At 38.5% G+C, this 18,808-nt stretch overlaps 1 protein-coding gene across 6 annotated transcripts in view; it reads left to right on the top strand.

Moving 5' to 3' along the window:
• LOC124862407 (septin-9-like) overlaps positions 1-18,808 on the top strand; it is a 111,928-nt gene that overhangs the window by 10,325 nt on the left and 82,795 nt on the right. For 3 of the 6 annotated variants that reach the window (XM_047356298.1, XM_047356299.1, XM_047356300.1), the window contains exon 2: positions 4,429-4,491. In XM_047356298.1, coding sequence (XP_047212254.1) covers positions 4,468-4,491 — 24 coding nt within the window. In that variant the 5' untranslated portion in view covers positions 4,429-4,467. Of the gene's footprint in view, positions 1-4,428; positions 4,492-16,579; positions 16,781-18,808 lie in introns of those variants that run through there. The other 3 variants (XM_047356296.1, XM_047356295.1, XM_047356297.1) reach the window with 2 other exon arrangements.

The following is an 18,808-nucleotide window of genomic DNA, read 5'->3' as shown; positions in this document are numbered from 1 at the left end:
GTAACGCATGTTTGCTTATTAATAGTTGGTACATTACTTTCATATTAAACTACACAGCTACACGTGTTGTACAGATATGGCACTTCCAGATAAAAAGGTGTTGCATGTATGTTTGTTGCATTGGTAATCTTTGCCTGTTTAAAGCAGTTTATGTCTGAGAAGGGTGTGTACTTGTGTGCTGTTTATTTTTTTCCAGACTTTATTTTCCCTTTGAAGAGTTAATAGGTACAGACATGTTTTTAGTTGTAAGCATCGACAGATTCTATATTTTTCATGATCTGAGATATATACAGACATGACTTATACAATTATAATGAATAAGACTGTTGCTAAAAGTCTGAAAAGTGGGCGTGTATTTTTATTCAACCCCCTTGTGTCTGTTTTTGCAGAATAGTCTTTGGCTACAATTTCAGCTGCTGGTCTTTTTGGAAATGTCTACCAGCATTGCAAATCTAGACACAGAAATCTCAGTTAGGTTGGAAAGTGAGGGTCTGTTAAAAGTAATTTTCAAGTCCAGTAACAGATTCTCAATTGGAATTAGGTCTGGACTTTGACTGGACCATTCTCAAGTCTTTTTCTGCCTTTAACATCATGTCTTTAACTAATGCCTTGTATTTAGCTCCAACTGTTTCCCCATGAACTCAGACCAGATACCCTGTTCCTGCGGGAGAATTCCCACAGCATGATGCTGCCACCAACTTGTTTGCAGACAGTGTGTTGAGGGTTGTAGTTGCTTGTCAGTTGCTCTGCCACAGATATAGTTTTGCATTTAGACCAAAAATTTAGATTTTGGCTTTTCCTGACCAGAGTACGTCCTTCTACATGTTTGTTATGTCCCCAACATGGCTTGTGGAAAACTTGACTTCTTATGGCTTTCTTTCAACAATTCCTATCTTCTTGTCATGCATGAATGGCAAATATGTGGAGTGAAAGACTAATAAACATAAAACATAATTTCAAGTGCATTCTGGGTTGACAGAAAGCATTACATTTTTTCAGACATATAAAGCTGTCTTTACAGGAGTTGTATGTCTAGGATAAATGAGATGCACATGCAAACAAGACTGAGAGTGTCATCGACTTGCTAAAAACTGGTTCCCTTCATTGAGTCTGATTGCTCATTTGCAGTTTGAAATAGTAACATTTGTCTAAATTAGACACGGATGAAGCATGTTTTCAGAATATTTATATTGAATTTATCTCAGTTATGACAAAACGATTGGGCATTAATTTTTAAAATGTGTAACATCTTCATCCCTATATAATTTGCTGCAACTAAATGTCATTTCTGAACGTTCCCCCGGCCAATGCTGAAACTCCTGAATGGCCAGAACCACATAATTGTTTTTGCCCAGAAACACAGTAAATTGTGTTTTAATTCAGTAAATGTTAGAATTGTGCAAAATCCAGCACTGGGAATTATGTCACTAAACCTAACAATATTTTGGTTGCAGGTTAGAAAGGTTTAAAGGCTAAACAAATAGACTAACTAATATCAGCATTATAAGCTCATGTCAGTTTGTTTCACTGCATTTGATACATGTTCAGTTCTGAATACTATATGTGGCTGATTAAATGAGATAGAAACTGTCAGATGCGCAAATAAACAGTTTATTAGTGCAGGAATTGATAGGATTTGTGCACATGGCAGCCATATTTTGTTTTGAAGACTAGTACAGAGAGCAATCTCAGACTTTAAAAGGCAGAATACTGAGACTTTTTACCGAATTTTGTCCCACTTGAAACTTTAAAATTTGACTTCTGAGTATAAACTTAGGAACTTAGCGTCAGTTTTCTTCCCTTTATGCAATTATGATCATTTAGTCCCAGAGGACCAGTGACATCTTTGTTAAAGGTACAGATGCAGAAGCTTGCATAGAGTGCACACTTTGTCTTACCATCCTTACACTCCTTAACAAGTAGCTTTATTCACATCTTCCAGTCACAGTATATAGTGACACATTCAACTGCTCTGCCTCAGAGAAACCACCTTCAGTTTGCCCAAAATTGGTGGAAACTGCTGAGTTTCCTGGTCTAATAAGCATAGACTAAATTTAACATAATTTGCTGCCTTGTGGTAAAAGACAAATTTCTAAGAACTCAAAAACAGGAAGGTACGGCTGACTCAGCCAGCGGATGAAGTTATCTCATCAAGGCAGCTGTCAGTGCAGAGAGAACAGAGTCTGGTCGACCTGAAGCATCTTGTAAACGTTCCATCTCCTGTTGTTGGAACAACAGAGTGAAACACGTCACAGATTTATCTCTTATGTTAGCATTAAATACGTTCACTCTTACAAAAGTGAAATTGTTAGTCTATCAAAGGCCACTAAAATGCTGCATCATGTAATCAAACTGTTTCATCATCACTAGAATAACAACTCATGCAGAGTTCACTTTTAATTCTTTTACTTAGCAGTCGCTATAAACAGGCACATTTCCACAGGTTTGATGAACATCATGTTTGCCATAGCAAAATAAGGATTGTTTTTTACTGATTTTTAACATTAGTTAGATATACTCCAGAGTTGTAAACTGTACAGAAGATAACCATCAGCTTTTCATGTGGAACTGATTCACATATCACAGTGTTACTCCATAGCTCACACTTTTTTAAATGTGCCCTGTTCAAGTGGCTTAGGCAAGAGTGGGTCTGGTTACCGTGCAGTGTCAGGGAAGATTGGCTCCATAATAAATTTAATTAACAGGGACATTAGATCCCATCTGACTCTTGAGATGATGCAGCCACAGTCAGTGGTTTAGCAAAACTGGATCAACACATGCTTACTGTGAAACTCACCAAAATCTATAAATTAGAACTGATTGTGCAGATTACACTTAAGTGACAGCTAGGAGGAAGGGGCATTTATATGACTCTTAGACCAGCTACTGTCAAAGGAACCAGCTATTATAATCTTTTAGGTTAAACTCTAATGTTCTTTTCATCAAATGAGAAACTTATTCAACCATGTGCAGCATTTTTAGGGATATCAGATAACCAAGCTCTGCACTTCTTTGAAAAGAGAGTGAATCTGACAAGGTAACCTGAGCTGTACATTTCAAGTTTTCTAGTTTTCTTTTTCCCCTTTTATTACTCCAGTTGTAAAGCCAAATTGGTTTCCATAAGCATACATTGTATTTACTTTTGTAACAAACACAAACCATAAGTGAGTTAAAAAAAAGACTCTTCCTCATTAGTCTTCCTCTCAGTGGTCACACTGGTATAAAACAAAATCAGGAAAACTTACCTACATTTTCTTAAAGCTGCACCACTCGGTTTGCTCCACTTGGTACAGTACCTGTTGTGTTTCCACTGACCCACTGAGAAGCGGAGAGGAGAGATGCTGCTAAGTGGACTGGAAATGCTGCATAGTTTGCCTCAAGTTACAATTTTGGGCTTTATGAGGAAGATTTTGTCTCATCTATGACAATAATGAGGACAATGAGTTTAAAGGGCAAAACTGCAGACTTTTGACTGCCGTGAAGTTAGTTTCAGGTTGGATATTGGACATTCGTGAACCATGAATTCAGTGTGATCTTCCTACCGTTTGATCCGATGAAGGCAGTCTGATTATGGGGAGCTGCTCTCTGCCTGCTCCCTCCTCCTGCAGACGCTGGTTCGCTTAAGGACCGTCAATAAATTTCCGAACCAAACACACTGTTTCATGGTGGTTTTGTTTTGTATGTTTTGAGGGAAAATGTTTATGCCTCTGAACAGTTGATTTTATGTGTGATCAACAGGTTTTGGATGTTATTAAATACAGCGCCCCACCTGGGTGTAATTCAGAAAGCAGATGTGTCCATTTTCTTTTCTTTCAGGTATGGTTTATGATTTGTAAATAGTAAAAACTATATCTCAGTATGACCCGTTCCAGCCATTGTGGTCCTTAATATTATTGTAGTCGCTCTTGAGGTTTAATAACTGTTCTCTGCACAAGCTCTTCGAAAACCTTCTCATTTCTCTTGGTCCCATGGCCAATCAGTAGCCAGCAGTCTGTTAACGTCACATGTCCCTACTCAGCCCTGGCCATGTCTGCTCAGGAGCAGGGACCACACAAGTAGGTACCAGTGCGGAAAAAGATTTATGGAAACGCACGCAAAATGAGCCAAGTATAGTTGAGTAGGGCCAAATCGAACAAGTGGAAAAGGAGCATATGTTTTACTTACTCCTAGTATGTGTTTTAAGAATTACTTGAAAACTATGTTTTTTAAGGAAACATCAGCTGGGATACATAAATGCATGCATGCATGAATAACGGAGGTGAAGTAATTTTCCTAGACTCCTTAATTTATTAACTTATAACTATAATAAGGTGCTCAACTTACACTGCCATCGTTTTGATAGCATGAGTGATTTCCACTTGACTTATGACTTTTGAGGCTTTTTGAATTGGGCATATTTTATAAATTTGTCCTTTAAATGTTTTTCAGTGCGATCAGTCAGCGCTCGAACAAGAAGAACAGAAAGGGATGTATCCGGCATCACCAGTCCCAGTAAGTAGACTGCAACTATGTTTTTTTGTTTTTTCTGTTCATCATAGCTACATACCGTAACTCCATTGTCATATTTCCTTGATGTACATACACTGCTCATGTATGTGTCACAATGTTTGTGGATGTTGTACATCCTTAAAATAAAGTAGGGATTTCATTTCCTTTTTTATGATTAATTAAGAGTATGATATTAAATGAAATACCCCCCCCCCCCCTCCCCCCCCCCATAAAGAAATAAATGAAGAAACAGAAAGCGAAAACAAAGCAGACACAAGTAAAATGTTCTAAATAACCGAACATCGTATAAACAAATATAAAGTCAATACAAACAGAAATTAGATTAATTCAGCAACTAAATAAATACAATGCTAGAACAATAAATAAACAAATAAATAAATAAATAAATAAACTTGGTTTGAGTGTTCTTGTTAAAAACAGATTAAAAAACATTAATACTTTTCTTTACAGAACAAAACACCTTCAGACATTTCAAGATTTTTGTACAGTCCATTTTTGACCAGAGCCATTACTATCATAAAGGTTAAAGTAATTCTTCTACACTTGAGTCACACAGCAGATCACTCTACATGAATCTTGCTGTTTTTAATCATCATGCTGCAGAATGAAACAAGAGAGATTTACCTGTCATTACCTGGACAGGAACAAGTGACACTTAGATTACATAGTTTTAGATAACATGCAGTTTGTGCAATCTTTAGTAACTTATTATTAATTCATTCATTCTTCTTCTAACCGCTTATTCCAATGTGGGTCATGGGGGAGCTTGTGCCTATCTGGGCAGGTCGTCAATCCATCGCAGGGCAACATGGAGATGTACAGGACAAACAACCATGCACACACTCATTCACACCTAAGGGATCAGTTTACCTAACAGTCATGTTTTTGGACTGTGGGAGGAAGCCAGAGTACCCGGTGAGAACCCACGCTCAGGGAGAACATGCAAACTGCATGCAGAAAGTTGAACCCAGGACCTTCTTGCTGCAAGGCAACAGTGCTACCAACTGGACCACCATGCAGCCCCATAATAACTAGCTAACTAACTAACTAACTGACTATAAATAATAATGTATTTGTAGTTTATTTATAGGGCATCGTCTCAAGGCACTTTACAAAGTCAGTTCAATCAAATCATACAGATTCCAAGTCAAGTACACACATTCCAATTGATGCTAGTAATCAAACAGTGCAATCTAATTTAGTTTAGTATTTAAATTAGTTAAATAGGTTTCTATCTAAAGAAACCCAGCAGATTGCATCAAGACAGTGATTTTGCAGCAATGCCTCATACTGAGCATAGTGACAGTGGAAAGAAAAAATTGCTTTTAAAGCTGCAGTAGGCAACTTTTGTTAAAATGTATTTTTACATATTTGTTAAAACTGTCACCATGTCTCCTAACAGTAGAAAGTGGACAGATCATTTGTGGAAAAAATCAAGCCCCTCTGCCTTTTTTCAGTATTCCTAATGCCATTTGCAGAAATACGCTGCTCCTGGTCAGAACCAATTAATCAGAGCCAGGAGTAATGTTTTAGCAGTGTCAATCACGCTTGTGCAAGTAAAACGTTAAAGGCAGTAGTAGCTTCTTCAGTGGCTTCATCTAGGAGAGACACACAGCTAAGCAGATTTGCTCTGAGCCAGTTTTCAAGTCAAGAGTATGAAAGAGAGCTCATACAGTTAGTCTCAGTAAAAGCAATGTCTAGGTTAGAGACAGGGTTAAACACTGAAAAACAGAGAAAAGTGTATCATCTGTAGAGGGAGAAAATGCAAGTTTAGTTTTAAAGGGGACATATCATGCTTTTAAATCCTTCCTTTTCACACTGAAATTATTCAGTCCTGGTCTATTTAAAGTGGAACTGCAATGCTTTGGTATAAAGTCATTGTTATTGTAGCTCCACAGGCTCTTCTTTTACTCCTGTTTTGAGGTGCATATGACAGCAACTCGTTTTGGTGCCGTCTCTTTAAATGCTTTTGAGGCACTTCACACCCCGCTCCCCTCCAGGTCAAAGAGCACTGAACTTTAACCCGCTGTAGTTTGATTACAACTATTTAGTACAGAAACAAGTCATAAATGGATAAAAACAATGCAAAACTGTTTATGTAATAATATTTAAAATATGCAGCATGGTTATGTCCTCATAACATGAGCAGAAGGCAAGATGCTACTGCTATGAAAACAATCACCAGGTGGTCATATCAACACATATTAACATACAATAAATTCTTGTTTAAAATAAAGTTTGCTGTCATTTTAGCATTATTTGCAGCTCACTGCTTTGCTGTGTCCGTCGTTTCCAAGGAACTGACCCTTTAATCAGATGAAGTCTTTCAGCAAATCATTCTTGATACTGGTGGAGGTTGCTGAAGGCACTTGTCCTTGAAGCGGGGGAAATAGGAATTTCCCCACTGATGTGGGAAGAATTCCATAAAAAATTCAATTTAACCAGGCACTTCGAAGAGGTTCTGATGCTGGGGACAGTGTAATGAATTGTGTGGGTTAATACACCCATCAACCGAACCGAAACTATCCTCTTGCAACATAGGCATACTTTAGCTTGGACTACAAAATCGCAGTGAGAAATAAATGTGCCGGATATGCAAAACTGATCAGCCGGAAGTCCATGACCTTACTTAGCTGTTCCGCAGCAAATACTGAAGGTAACAGTTGGAAAAACGTAACAGATGATAGATAAAACTGCATGGACTGAAAAATATGACCCAAACAGAACATAAAGATACCTAGCAGCACCTGGAGAGACTAAATTCAACTTTTCTGCACTCCTACACACAACACAATATATTTAAAGGCTACAAAAGTATTACCTGATATGTCCCCTTTAAGTGTACAGCAATTAGTTCTGATAACCTCCAATGCTAAGGGCAGAGCTCCTTCCTGTCCAGATAGCAGCTGATAGTTGAGGAGCAGCAGAGAACTAATGCACTGATAAAGGTAACAGTCAGAGACCACACTACATTCTGGTATTGCATTGTTACCTTGGAACATAGTTGGTTTGACCAGTTATATTTCTATACGTTTTTCACTTTACTGTGTCTTGTTTTGTTGGTGCAGTCCAGATTTATGCAGAACACTTCAGTGCTAAAAACGCAAACAAGTCAACACAACTTTCATATTAGCATAACAACATTTAGTGTTTTGTTTAACTGTACTGCAAGCAATCTAAGACATAGTGAACAAAACAACACAAGAAAATCATCTGCGTTTTGCCTCATTGTGTAATTTTATGTGTGCTTGTGTCAGAGGACTTTCGCAACATCTGGAACCTGCAAGCTGAATCTTGCAGCTGATGGTTCTTTTAGTCGTTTGCTGCCTGTTGGTCAGGGGCCCTAACACATGCTGAATTGTAAAATGACCCTCAGGATGCAGCACAGAGAGTAAAAGACAAAAGATAAGAGTAAAAACAGATGCAGCTAATCTCGATCTGGTGGTTGTGTGTTTTGTCTGCACATGTGCAAAACATGCCCCAAATTTATACACCACTGCACGAGCGGCATTTGTTTTTTGTAAATAAATGCTAGGATGTGTAAGGTTATTGATTAAAATCAAACAATGCTGAACAGCATCAAATATTTTCATGTTTTTAACTGTAGAATACTTGTTTTGATGCCTTACACTATGTGTAAAATGAAGTTAAGTGAAGAAAGCGCAATGCTTGGTGAGTAAAAAAACAAAATATTTTGAAGCTGTTACAAATAGGGGAAAAAGCTGAATACAAACAACACTATTGAGCAAATAAGCGACAAGACTTACTGCCCAGGGCGGCACAGACTGGGGAGGCTGGTGGTGTGGCACAGGCACTCACAAGAGAAACATATCTGTCATTTGCACCCTGAAAAAGTTCTCTATTCCTTTTTAGCATGTCCTGTCAATTGGGAGTGGTACACAAATAAGCACTGAAACAGTGTTCATGCATGAAGGGTGGCTAATGATTCTGAAGCTGGTAACTGATTTGAAACCTTTGAGCTAACATCAGGGAGATAAACAGTTCTTAATGGTTCTGACAAGTTGCCAGGTAAAAGTTATGTTTTTGTTTTGCAAAATGGGCTACTTCGGTTGTCTTTGTTTTTGGTTGTCAGTGGGGAAGGGAGTGATAGGGGGTAAGGAGATTCCTTTAATTATGCGGCTACCTGGCTCTTGTCTGCGCTTTATTCCGATCCGAACACAGAACTTGACATACCCAAGTCACGACTGATGTAAGAAACGTTACAGAGGTCATTTTAGGGTCTCATGTGTGTTTAAGTAAACAAATGTGCTTATTTTTACTACGATATAACTGAAAATCATTTCAAGGCTTTGATTCATCAAGCTTGAACTAAAGTAAGTGATGCATCAAACCCGAAAGCTTAAGTCCTCATGTATGCCTATTATAACACACAAGTTTTTAGAAAGTGCTTAAAGCTGTGGATAAAGCTCTCCCTGTCAGCAGGCCTTCCTGACGTTGAGATAGTTACCACTATCCATGTGTGCGTGCATGTTTCTGTGGGATGTTAGCATGGTTTGGCGAGATGTGTGTGTGCAAAACATCTGCCAACAGAGCAGATTTCTGAGCCCACAAGCATGTGCTTGTTAATATTCATTAATGCAGTCACAAATAGAGTACATGCACACACAATGCTGCCAAACACTGCTTATTGTGATGGTAACTCTCATCTGGGAGTCAGCAGATCAAGTTTAGATGATTGCTACTCATTGAATGTTACTCAAAAACATTTTGTGCTGTTTGACTACTTAAACTCTATATTTATACCAGAACAAAGGCTGCTTAAGACATTTAAACTTGCACACTGATGGAGATGTCACAGCTTAAAACTTGAACTGATAATACAAGAAGCAAGGACCGTCTTTCAGTTGGGACAACAAGCCCATTATTGTAATCTCTACATTTAGATTACATATCAACACTGTGCTGCCATATAGTCCATAATTTACAGTGCTGTGTCTTGAGTCATCCCTCATTTCCTCATAATTTGTTTCCGAGGAGCCAGGCCTCCTCGCAATCTTTTAAAGTGTTCTTGAGCAACATTTCTTCCGTTTTATTTGGTCTTCTCTTTCTTTCTTTCTTTTTCTGTCCTTTTCATTCCAGTACTTGACCGATTTCAGAGGAATGTTTTGTTGGTTTGTGGGGCACTTATCCCTGACCAATAAATCATTCAGACAAAGAAAGGCCCCTGAACTGTGTCTACACAAAGCAGACAACTTAACACACTGTTGAGGATCAGCCTTGAGTTGCTTTGGCATGCAAAAAGCACACCAATAACTCACTAGCATCACCTTTCTGTGCATCTGATACTGCAGCGTACATCATTTCATTTTTGGCTAAGTCACGCAGCATCAGCTGTTTTGTACATAAAACAAATCTGTGGCATGAATGTTGCAACTTAGAGATACAGCACATAATGAACATATGCACTGCCATGCTCTGCCTAAAGTCAGGAATAAGACTGTTGGTGAGCAAGCTTCCTATTTTCAGGCACCTAATTGTTGAAACAGTCTTCCTCTGGATGTAAGACAGGCTCTTTCGATGTTTTTAAAGCAAAGCTAAAGGCCCACTTGTTTTCCCTTTACTATGTGTCATGAGTTATTTTAAACTGCTTTAATTTTTGTTATTTTTATTTCTTAAGGAAATAACTACCAGATCTACTGTTACTAGATTTTAAGACCTGACAGCTGTTTTTTTGTTCTTCATCAGTTCTTTTTTCTTATTTATCTGAGGACACACTGTACAATATTTTATCACAGTCAGGTACAAATAGCAAATAAAAAAGTGGGTCAGTCCAAGTCCAAATCAAAACTGAAAGTGCTCCCTAAAGCCTAGAGAATTACTAATGAAGATTACTTTAATGATTACAAGTCTGGCACTGTGGAGGCAAAAAATGTGTTGTTTGGAAAAACAACACTTTTTTTTCTGGTTTGTACAATGTTGTCCTTGTCACTGTCTTGGGTTTGTCCTTTTGCATTATACTCATCACAATTCCACACCCTGATTGACCGTTTGGGGTTGCTAATGTACATTATTGTTATTTTTCCTAAAGCGGTCCATTAAAATTAGGTATCTGATTCTTAACATCCTATGAGAGGCAAATTCAATTCAATTCAGTTTCAATTCAGTTTATTTATATAGCGCCAATTCACAACACATGTTGTCTCAAGGCACTTCACAAAAGTCAGGTACATACATTCCAATTAATCCTAATCATTGAACAGTGCAGTCAGAGTTAGCTTTTTATTCAAAGTGGATAAAAAGTTTTTCTGTCTAAGGAAACCCAGCAGATTGCATCCAGTCAGTGACTTGCAGCATTCACTCCTCCCGAATGAGCATGTAGAGACAGTGGACAGTCACTGGTGTTGACTTTGTAGCAATCCCTCATACTGAGCATGCATGTAGCGACAGTGGAGAGGAAAAACTCTCTTTTAACAGGAAGAAACCTCCAGCAGAACCAGGCTCAGTGTGAGCGGCCATCTGCCACGACCGACTGGGGGTTTGAGAGAACAGAGCAGAGACACAAAAAGAACAAAGAAGCACTGATCCAGGAGTACTTTCTATGGGAAGGAAAAGTAAATGTTAGTGGATGTAGCTCCTTTAGTCATTTCATCTAGAAAGAAAGAACAGATCAACTCTGAGCCAGTTTTCAAGGACAGAGTCTGAAAGAAAGCACATATAATTAGTTATAGTAAAAGCTCAGTCAATTGCTACATCTAGGAGAGAGAAAGGGTTAAACACTGAAAGACAGGGCCATGTGGATCATCGGTAGAGGGTGAGCATTAAGTTGTTGCCAGCAGAAGCTTGGACGATGCCCCTCTCCAGAAAGGTGTCACAGGTAGACACAGAGTCAGGCCAGGTGTAGCTTCTAGGAAGAGAAAAGAGAGGGTTTTTTCCTTATATGTTTTTCACTGCTCAAGTTTTGAATCATGGTTCTGTTTATTATTTTTCTGGTCATGTTTTAGTCTTGTTCATGTTTTGTCAAGTTTGGTTTTGTTTGTATATTAGAGTCTCTGTTTTTGCCGCAGCCACGTTTTGTTCTGTCTGTTAATTAAGTTTATTCGGTTCACCTGCTCCAAGTTAATCTGTCTCCTTGCTCCACCTGGTTTTCACTCCACATATACACACCTGTTCAGTTAGTCATCGAGGAAACATTTTTCTCGTATCAAGTCTTGTTTTTTGCACATGCCATGCCTGTCTTGCCTGCCCGTTTGTTGTTTTGTTCCTGCCTCCTGCTGTGAGTGAGTTTTTTTGTTATTAAACCTTTTTCACTTACCATCACGCTGCCTGCTTGTCTGCATTCTGCGGTCCTATATCTCGCAAACCATAACAAGTAAAGGTTTAATTACAGCTATTTTAAAAGCCTGTGGTACATATCCATTTACTAAGGATAGTTAATCATACCTAAAATGGGTCTGGTAATCAGAGGGAACACTTCCTTAAATAATTTGGTTGGTCTAACATACAAGTTGAAGGTTTAGATAAAGCTAATATTTCTGATAACTCAGGAAGCTCCACAGGATCAAAACAGTCCAAACACAAATCAGGTTCTGCAGTTATTTCCAATGTTGTCTCACTTGCTGAGGATGAGTAACAAATGAATAACAAAAATTGGCAAAGAAACACATTAAAAGTCTTCATTAATATGCTGCCCAATGTTTTTGTTTATTTTTATCTTACCTTTATTTATGGAGGTAAATGTTATTGAGAAACTACGTCTAATTTTTAAGAGCAGTTTGTTTGAAATAGACATGCAAAATAATAATATTTTAAAACAGAAGATAGTCAGTATAATTTATAGAAGACATGAACGGAAAAAATAAAACCAATATCAATGCAACATTAAAACCAGGAGCAGCCATCCAGAGATGCTTTCTCTAATATCCTCTAATATGTTTAAAAGCCTTTGGGTCAGTGAAGCTGTACAGATTCAGGTCAAGCTTTAATAAAAGGAGGATTGTAAAAAAATACCCTTTTCCCAAGTTCTGTATAAACTAAAGGAATACTGAATTTAATAGAGGCCAGTGAGCAAAAGCTGTAGTTGCTATGTTTAGGTGACATATAGGAAGATAGATGTACTGGTATGAGGTCATTAACTGATTTATACATTTAAAGAAACCAATGCAAAGATCAGCATGTTGACCAAAAAGTATAAAGTACAATGGTGAGTAAGAGGTTTACATCTTGTGATGGATCTCAGTGCCCCATGATAAACAGCACCTGACATTTACAAAGAGCCAACAGCAGCGTTCAGATAAATAATGCCGACATGGTCATTGTGAGTTAAGAAGGTGGCCGGGACAAGTTGCTTCTTCAATTTAACTGAGCAACATGATTTATTTCTATGTAAAAACTGCTTTCTCAATCCAAACTTTTTTAGAAGATCTTTAGCACGATTTTCATAACAATTTGTAGCTCTTGTGCAGACATAATAGCTGAGAGAGCAGCAGGGATTTCCTAATGCGGCTTACTTGTTATACTGAAACTGAATGCGTGGCTGGATTTTTTTACAGCTCACATTTTAATGTAGATGCACATTTGGTCACAAATACACTAAGATAGAGGTTTCACTGGTTTATAAGCCAGTTTAAAATGTATTGTTTCAGCCTTGATCTTATTTAGCCTGGATAAAGTTTTATTTTATATTTAAATGTATCTGTTTATCATTTTCTATGTTATTTTGTTCTTGTTGTGATCTGTTACATTGTTAATTTGATCAAAAATGCTTTTGAAATTATAGATTTTTTTTTTTTTTTCTGTCAGCCCTAATTTTAAGTTAAATATATTGGTATTTCAAACCCTATTGTTAACATAAACTTGTACTGTATTTTTCTCATTTTACATTTTATTTTTGTGATAATTAATATTTTGCATTTCTTGATGGTTGCTTGCATGTTAGTTTCTTGTTTTCACTTGTATAAAGGCACTTTCTTATTTTTGATTGTTGGAAAAGTGATTTATAAATAAAGTCTGGCTGATGGAATAATTTTGGGGACAAGGACAGCATCACACTTGCTGACACTTGCAGAAACTTTTATATGCAGTGTCCTGCAATACTATTCATGCCCCTTGATATTTTTCCATTTTGTTATGCTGCAACCACAAACTTTAATGTAATTTATTAGTTTTTTTTCATGTGACAGACCAACTCAATGTAGGGCATAAGAGAGAATACTTTTTTACATATATTACATTTTTACTTTGATTCTGCTAAATAAAATAAGCAATTACCTTCAAAAGTCACCAAAAGAAGTAGAGTCCACCTGTGTTATAATTAATATCATTCTAAATACAGCTGTTTGGCCATCTGGGGGCACTAATGTACAGATTTTCTGTTTCTAACCTCTTAACAATTCCCCAAAAACACCTAAAATGCTTGAAAAATGCGTACTTGAATTACATTAAATGCCATAAATTAGATGCCGTTCTTTAAGTCTTTAAAAAGAGACCAAACATCTGCAGAAACTTGGTCTCTTTTTAAAGGAAACACTCCTGTCCAGGGTGTACCCCGCCTCTCGCCCATAGACTGCTGGAGATAGGCACCAGCTCCCCCGCGACCCACTATGGAATAAGCGGTAGAAAATGACTGATGATGACTGACTGACACTCTGAATATTAAAGCTGAACAGTTAATGCTATTTTAACTTCTACTATTTTGTAGTTGTAAAACATGGATTATACTGAAATGTAAATTTGTTCTATCTGGATATTTTGTTCTTATGTAACTATATTTGTAGGGCTAAAGGTATGAACTCTGAAATCAAATGAGACATTTGATACAAGTCCTACCTGCTATAAGTTCAAATTTGATATAAATAGCAAAAAAAGAAGAAGAAAAAAGTCTTCTGGAGAGGTTTTCTGTGGTAATGTCCTTGTATTTTCCGAAATGGCCAGTATAGAAAACACCTCTACATATGAACTTCAAAAGGCTGTAATTCCGGGATTCTTTCAACATATGCTTCTTTTCCATTTACAAGTCCAGCTCCACTCCGCTTGACCTTGCCTTGCTTGGGACAAAACCTGTAGTGTTTCCATTTACGGCTGGAGGTGGGTCTCTCATCTAGCTTTCAGCTACACACTCACTGCTGCACATCATGTCCTCCGACATTAAGGTTGAGACCAGATCACCCTCCCGTCCACATCTCGCAGGACAATGGCCATAAATGGCATCCAGAACTTCACCTGCTGCGGCCGTCATGGTCCTTTATATTTTTAATACTCTCCACTACCTCTGCGAACACTTTCTCTTTTCTCATCTCTCCATCGAGCTGCCACCGAAGATGGGACCTGCTGCCAAAAAGGTACCAAAAAAAGCCAGTTTTGGACCGGAAAAGCTAGTAATAGAAATGGAAAACGGGCTGAGTGGAGTGAAGCCTGGCAAAGTAGAGCCCATGGAAAAGGGGCAATACAGTCATACAGCAAAGTAAACGTTCAAAAAGTGGTTAAACAAGGTCTTGTATAACGTTACACGGGTAAGCAAAGCATCTCTCTATCCCTTATGCGCGCACACACACACACACACACACACACACACACACACACACACACACACACACACACACACAGGTAAACACAAAAACTCCCCATCGTGTGCTTGAAGACACACTGTATTTATTTGATTATTTTAAAATAGTATTTATTTGCTAAACAACATATAAACAAACCATAACTATACATACAAGTTTCCACTTGCTGGTGAAGGATAAAATCCTCTCCTTCCAAGTCTTCCTTGGCCCAGTCACCAAAAATGAGAGTCGGTCCACCTCTGAAAAGTTCCTCTCCGTTCTCATCAGGAGTTTAGCTACTTTTAACAAAATATTTTGCCATTGTTTGTTTGGTAAAACACTCCAAAATCCAGTAATGCTAGATGCACAATTACGTGCTGAGGGCACACAAAAAACCCACTGTTAACACGTCTGTTTTTAGAAGCTGGCTTCGAGTTTGGCTCCCCTTCCTGTATTTTTGTTGTATGTTTTAAGACAGGATTTTCACTGGCTACACGCCTGTAGCATCAGAATCAGCGTCAAAGCTGATAGGCCACAGCTGTATGTGTGAGAATTGGTGGGACTTGTATCAAGAGACCAGATATGGTGGAAATGATAGGATCTGGAGAGGCCATAGGTTGAAATTGGTCAGAATAGGTGTCAATCAAAAGAAGAGAAACTAGAGGCCATTTTGGCTCAATGGTATTGAAAATTTGATTTTATCTTTTAAACGTTAATGTTTTGAAGGCAATCTCATGTACTTATGGAGCCACCGACTCGAAAGGGGTTAAACCAACCATACTCTCTAGATGAAGATGAAGCTGAAGATATACTATGTATAAAAATATCACAAAATGAAATATCAAACACAATTCTACCAAACATATGCAGCCAGTTGGTGGGGTTGCGCAAGACAGCAGACTGACATGTCTGAGTGTGTTTGAGCTCTCTATCAGAGCTTGGACGCTTGCCGTGTGACCTCTGACCCCAGGCGCAGTGTGAGGGACGTGCCAACAGTCAGAGGTCATCTCAGTTTCCTGAACACACATTTCGGAGCGAAGGGCTGACATTTCACCACAGTTCAAATGTCTCACGCTCTTTCTCTTTTTGTTTCATCCATCCTTGCTGGGAATATGGACTTGCTTTCTCTTCTATGTTGACTCTTCAAACATTTCTGGGAAGTTTTTCTTTTTTAATACTTATTTTTGCCGTTTTCCATCTGACTCCAGTATTATTTCAGCAGGCTGTCGTCTTCCATGGCAGAGCTGTATCCATAATATCATGAGGAAACTTGCTTTTGGATTTGACAAGAGCACAGTTGGTATCAAATGAATCTCAGGATTTTAACACAAGGAATTGAAAAGTTTTCTTGTCCTGCAGGTTATTTTCGCCCAACAAGAGCCCGTCCATGTCACATGGCAGAGCTAATGGTTTCTATTTTCCACTTACAATACAGCTTCAGTATTGTGGATAGATCGGAAAGAGAAGTCTGCAAATGCAACATATCATCAGCACATGGGGATGCCGTAATTCTGAATTCATTAGCAGGGAACGAAACAAAGCCAGGAGGGAGAGAGAACCAAGAGCCAGAAAGGAAAGAGAGAATGAGAGGAGGAGGAAAAAGGAACCCAGTGAGGGAAAAAGAGAGGGAGCGACTAACTGCAGAGGAGGGAAGTCTAAAAAAAGTTGGGAGGGAAGGGGGGAGAGAGAGAGAGAGAGGAGTGAAAGAGCAGAGACTACATGTGGCTGTGGAGGGAGCAATCCCGTCATGGAGGGGGACAAATTTTCAGGTAAGACAAATTCAATACGCTCTCCGCCGGGATTAGCTCAAACTTCTCCTTTTGGTGTAGTTAGATCGACTCCTTTCTGCAACCAAGACAATTTTTTCTTGCCGCCTGTTATCCCCCCTCTGTGGTATTTTCCACTTGCTCATTTTGGCCTGTTTGCTGACTGCATGTTTTTTGGGGGGTTAGGATCTGGAAGCTTTGCAAAGCTTTTGTAGCAGCATTGGGATTTAACTGCCAGATTTGCAACCTTTTCTAGCTTTTCACTCTCCTCTATATCTTCCTTTACGGGTGAATTACAATTATTATTTTCTCTTATAAACATATATTGTCTCACTTTTTTGGATTTTAAAAAATCCAGCTCTGCTGAAGTGACACAAAACATCACATTCTTTCCAAACCTTTCTACTTCTCCCTCATTTTTCCTTGGTGTGAAAACAGGAAAGGGCACTGTTCAAACAGTACTACTCTTGTCTCATGTGGCTTTTTAACCTACTTTTGCCTTCAGTCAGGCTCTCCCTTAGTTAATGAGGCATAGAGTTCCAAAGCAGCCAGTCAAAGTGCTGACTTAAAAAAAACTCTCAGAAATATTTGTCAGTGTGTATGTGTGTCTATATGTGTCATTATGTGTGTTGTACATTGTGCTAAAGTCATCTGGGAGGTTTTATGTGTGACTTAACAGCTTCTAGCACCTCCAGGTTGTGTCAAATGTGGCCCCTTATTTCCAGGTACTTCCTCCAAGGGTCTGCAGGCAGTCATTACAGTTTTATGTATGTTTCCCCCTGGTTTTTACTATTTACTAAAGCATTACTTTGTTTATATTTTCCAACACGTAATGTACATGGTTTGCTGGCATGGTGATGTCTTTGCGTATGTGTGTGCAAATTTAAATTTAGGCCAGTTTATGCGGTTGATTTTCAGTCATTGAGAAACAAAACAGTGTTTTGGTTTATTTTTAATAGGCTTCTTTGATCTGCAGGTGACACAAGTCTTTTTGACACAAGTCTGCCATGTTCTACCACTATGTTTCTCCTGTACCCTATAATTCTTTTGTTTGCTTGGAAAAGCAAGGCAAGGCATGGTTTTCACTTGGTTGCAATCTGCAATTTTACGGCTAGAGGTCAATGCATCCTGCTTGCTGTTCCTTGAGTCTCTTTGCTGTATATACTGGGGTGCCGTGGCAACCAAAGTGGATGAGATGTAAAAGACAAAGCTACAAAATCTACTGTGTGAGTGATTGATCTCATTGAGACACGTCTGTTGGGACATTTGTCATCATGATTTCAGGGCATGTGGGCAGACAGGGGACAGCAAACGGAGCAGTTAGAGCAAAGGAGGAGGAAGTACAGAGCTTGCTGACAACAGGTGGTGTAATCCTGGACACGATGCTGTGAGGAAGCCTCTCTGCACCTCTGATATTTGACACTCAGCCCTGAAATTTTGTGTATGTTATCAACATGAAGCGTTCATAGCGTTATTTCAGACTATATATCTGTTATGCATCCATCCTGTGGGTTTACAGACAACTGACACAAACACCCCGGTGTATTCATGGTAGCCTGCTCTTTCTGAGAAACATTCAGCTTCAAATATATATGCTGCTTTAAGCAAGGGAAAACAATGATTGCTCTCATTCTGTACAACAGTGGTTCCCAACCTTTTTCAACTTGTGTATCCCCTGAACCATTTTGCTATACCATGGGTACCCCTCCAGTGTTTCCCCTAGGATGGTCTTTGGGGGGGACTTCACAGCAATAGATAGATAGACAGACAGACGGACGGACGGACGGACAGATCTGTTACTGTTTCTCTTTCTATCTATCTATCTATCTATCTATCTATCTATCTATCTATCTATCTATCTATCTATCTATCTATCTATCTATCTATCTATCTATCTATCTATCTATCTATCTATCTATCTATCTATCTATCTATCTATCTATCTATCTATCTATCTATCTATCTATCTATCTATCTATCTATCTATCTATCTATCTATCTATCTATCTATCTATCTATCTATCTATCTAT

Source organism: Girardinichthys multiradiatus, chromosome X (assembly GCF_021462225.1).
Source record: "Girardinichthys multiradiatus isolate DD_20200921_A chromosome X, DD_fGirMul_XY1, whole genome shotgun sequence".
NCBI classification, from domain to species: domain Eukaryota; kingdom Metazoa; phylum Chordata; class Actinopteri; order Cyprinodontiformes; family Goodeidae; genus Girardinichthys; species Girardinichthys multiradiatus.
The sequence above is the reverse complement of the archived record's forward strand: the minus strand, read 5'-3'. Positions and strand labels throughout refer to the sequence as shown.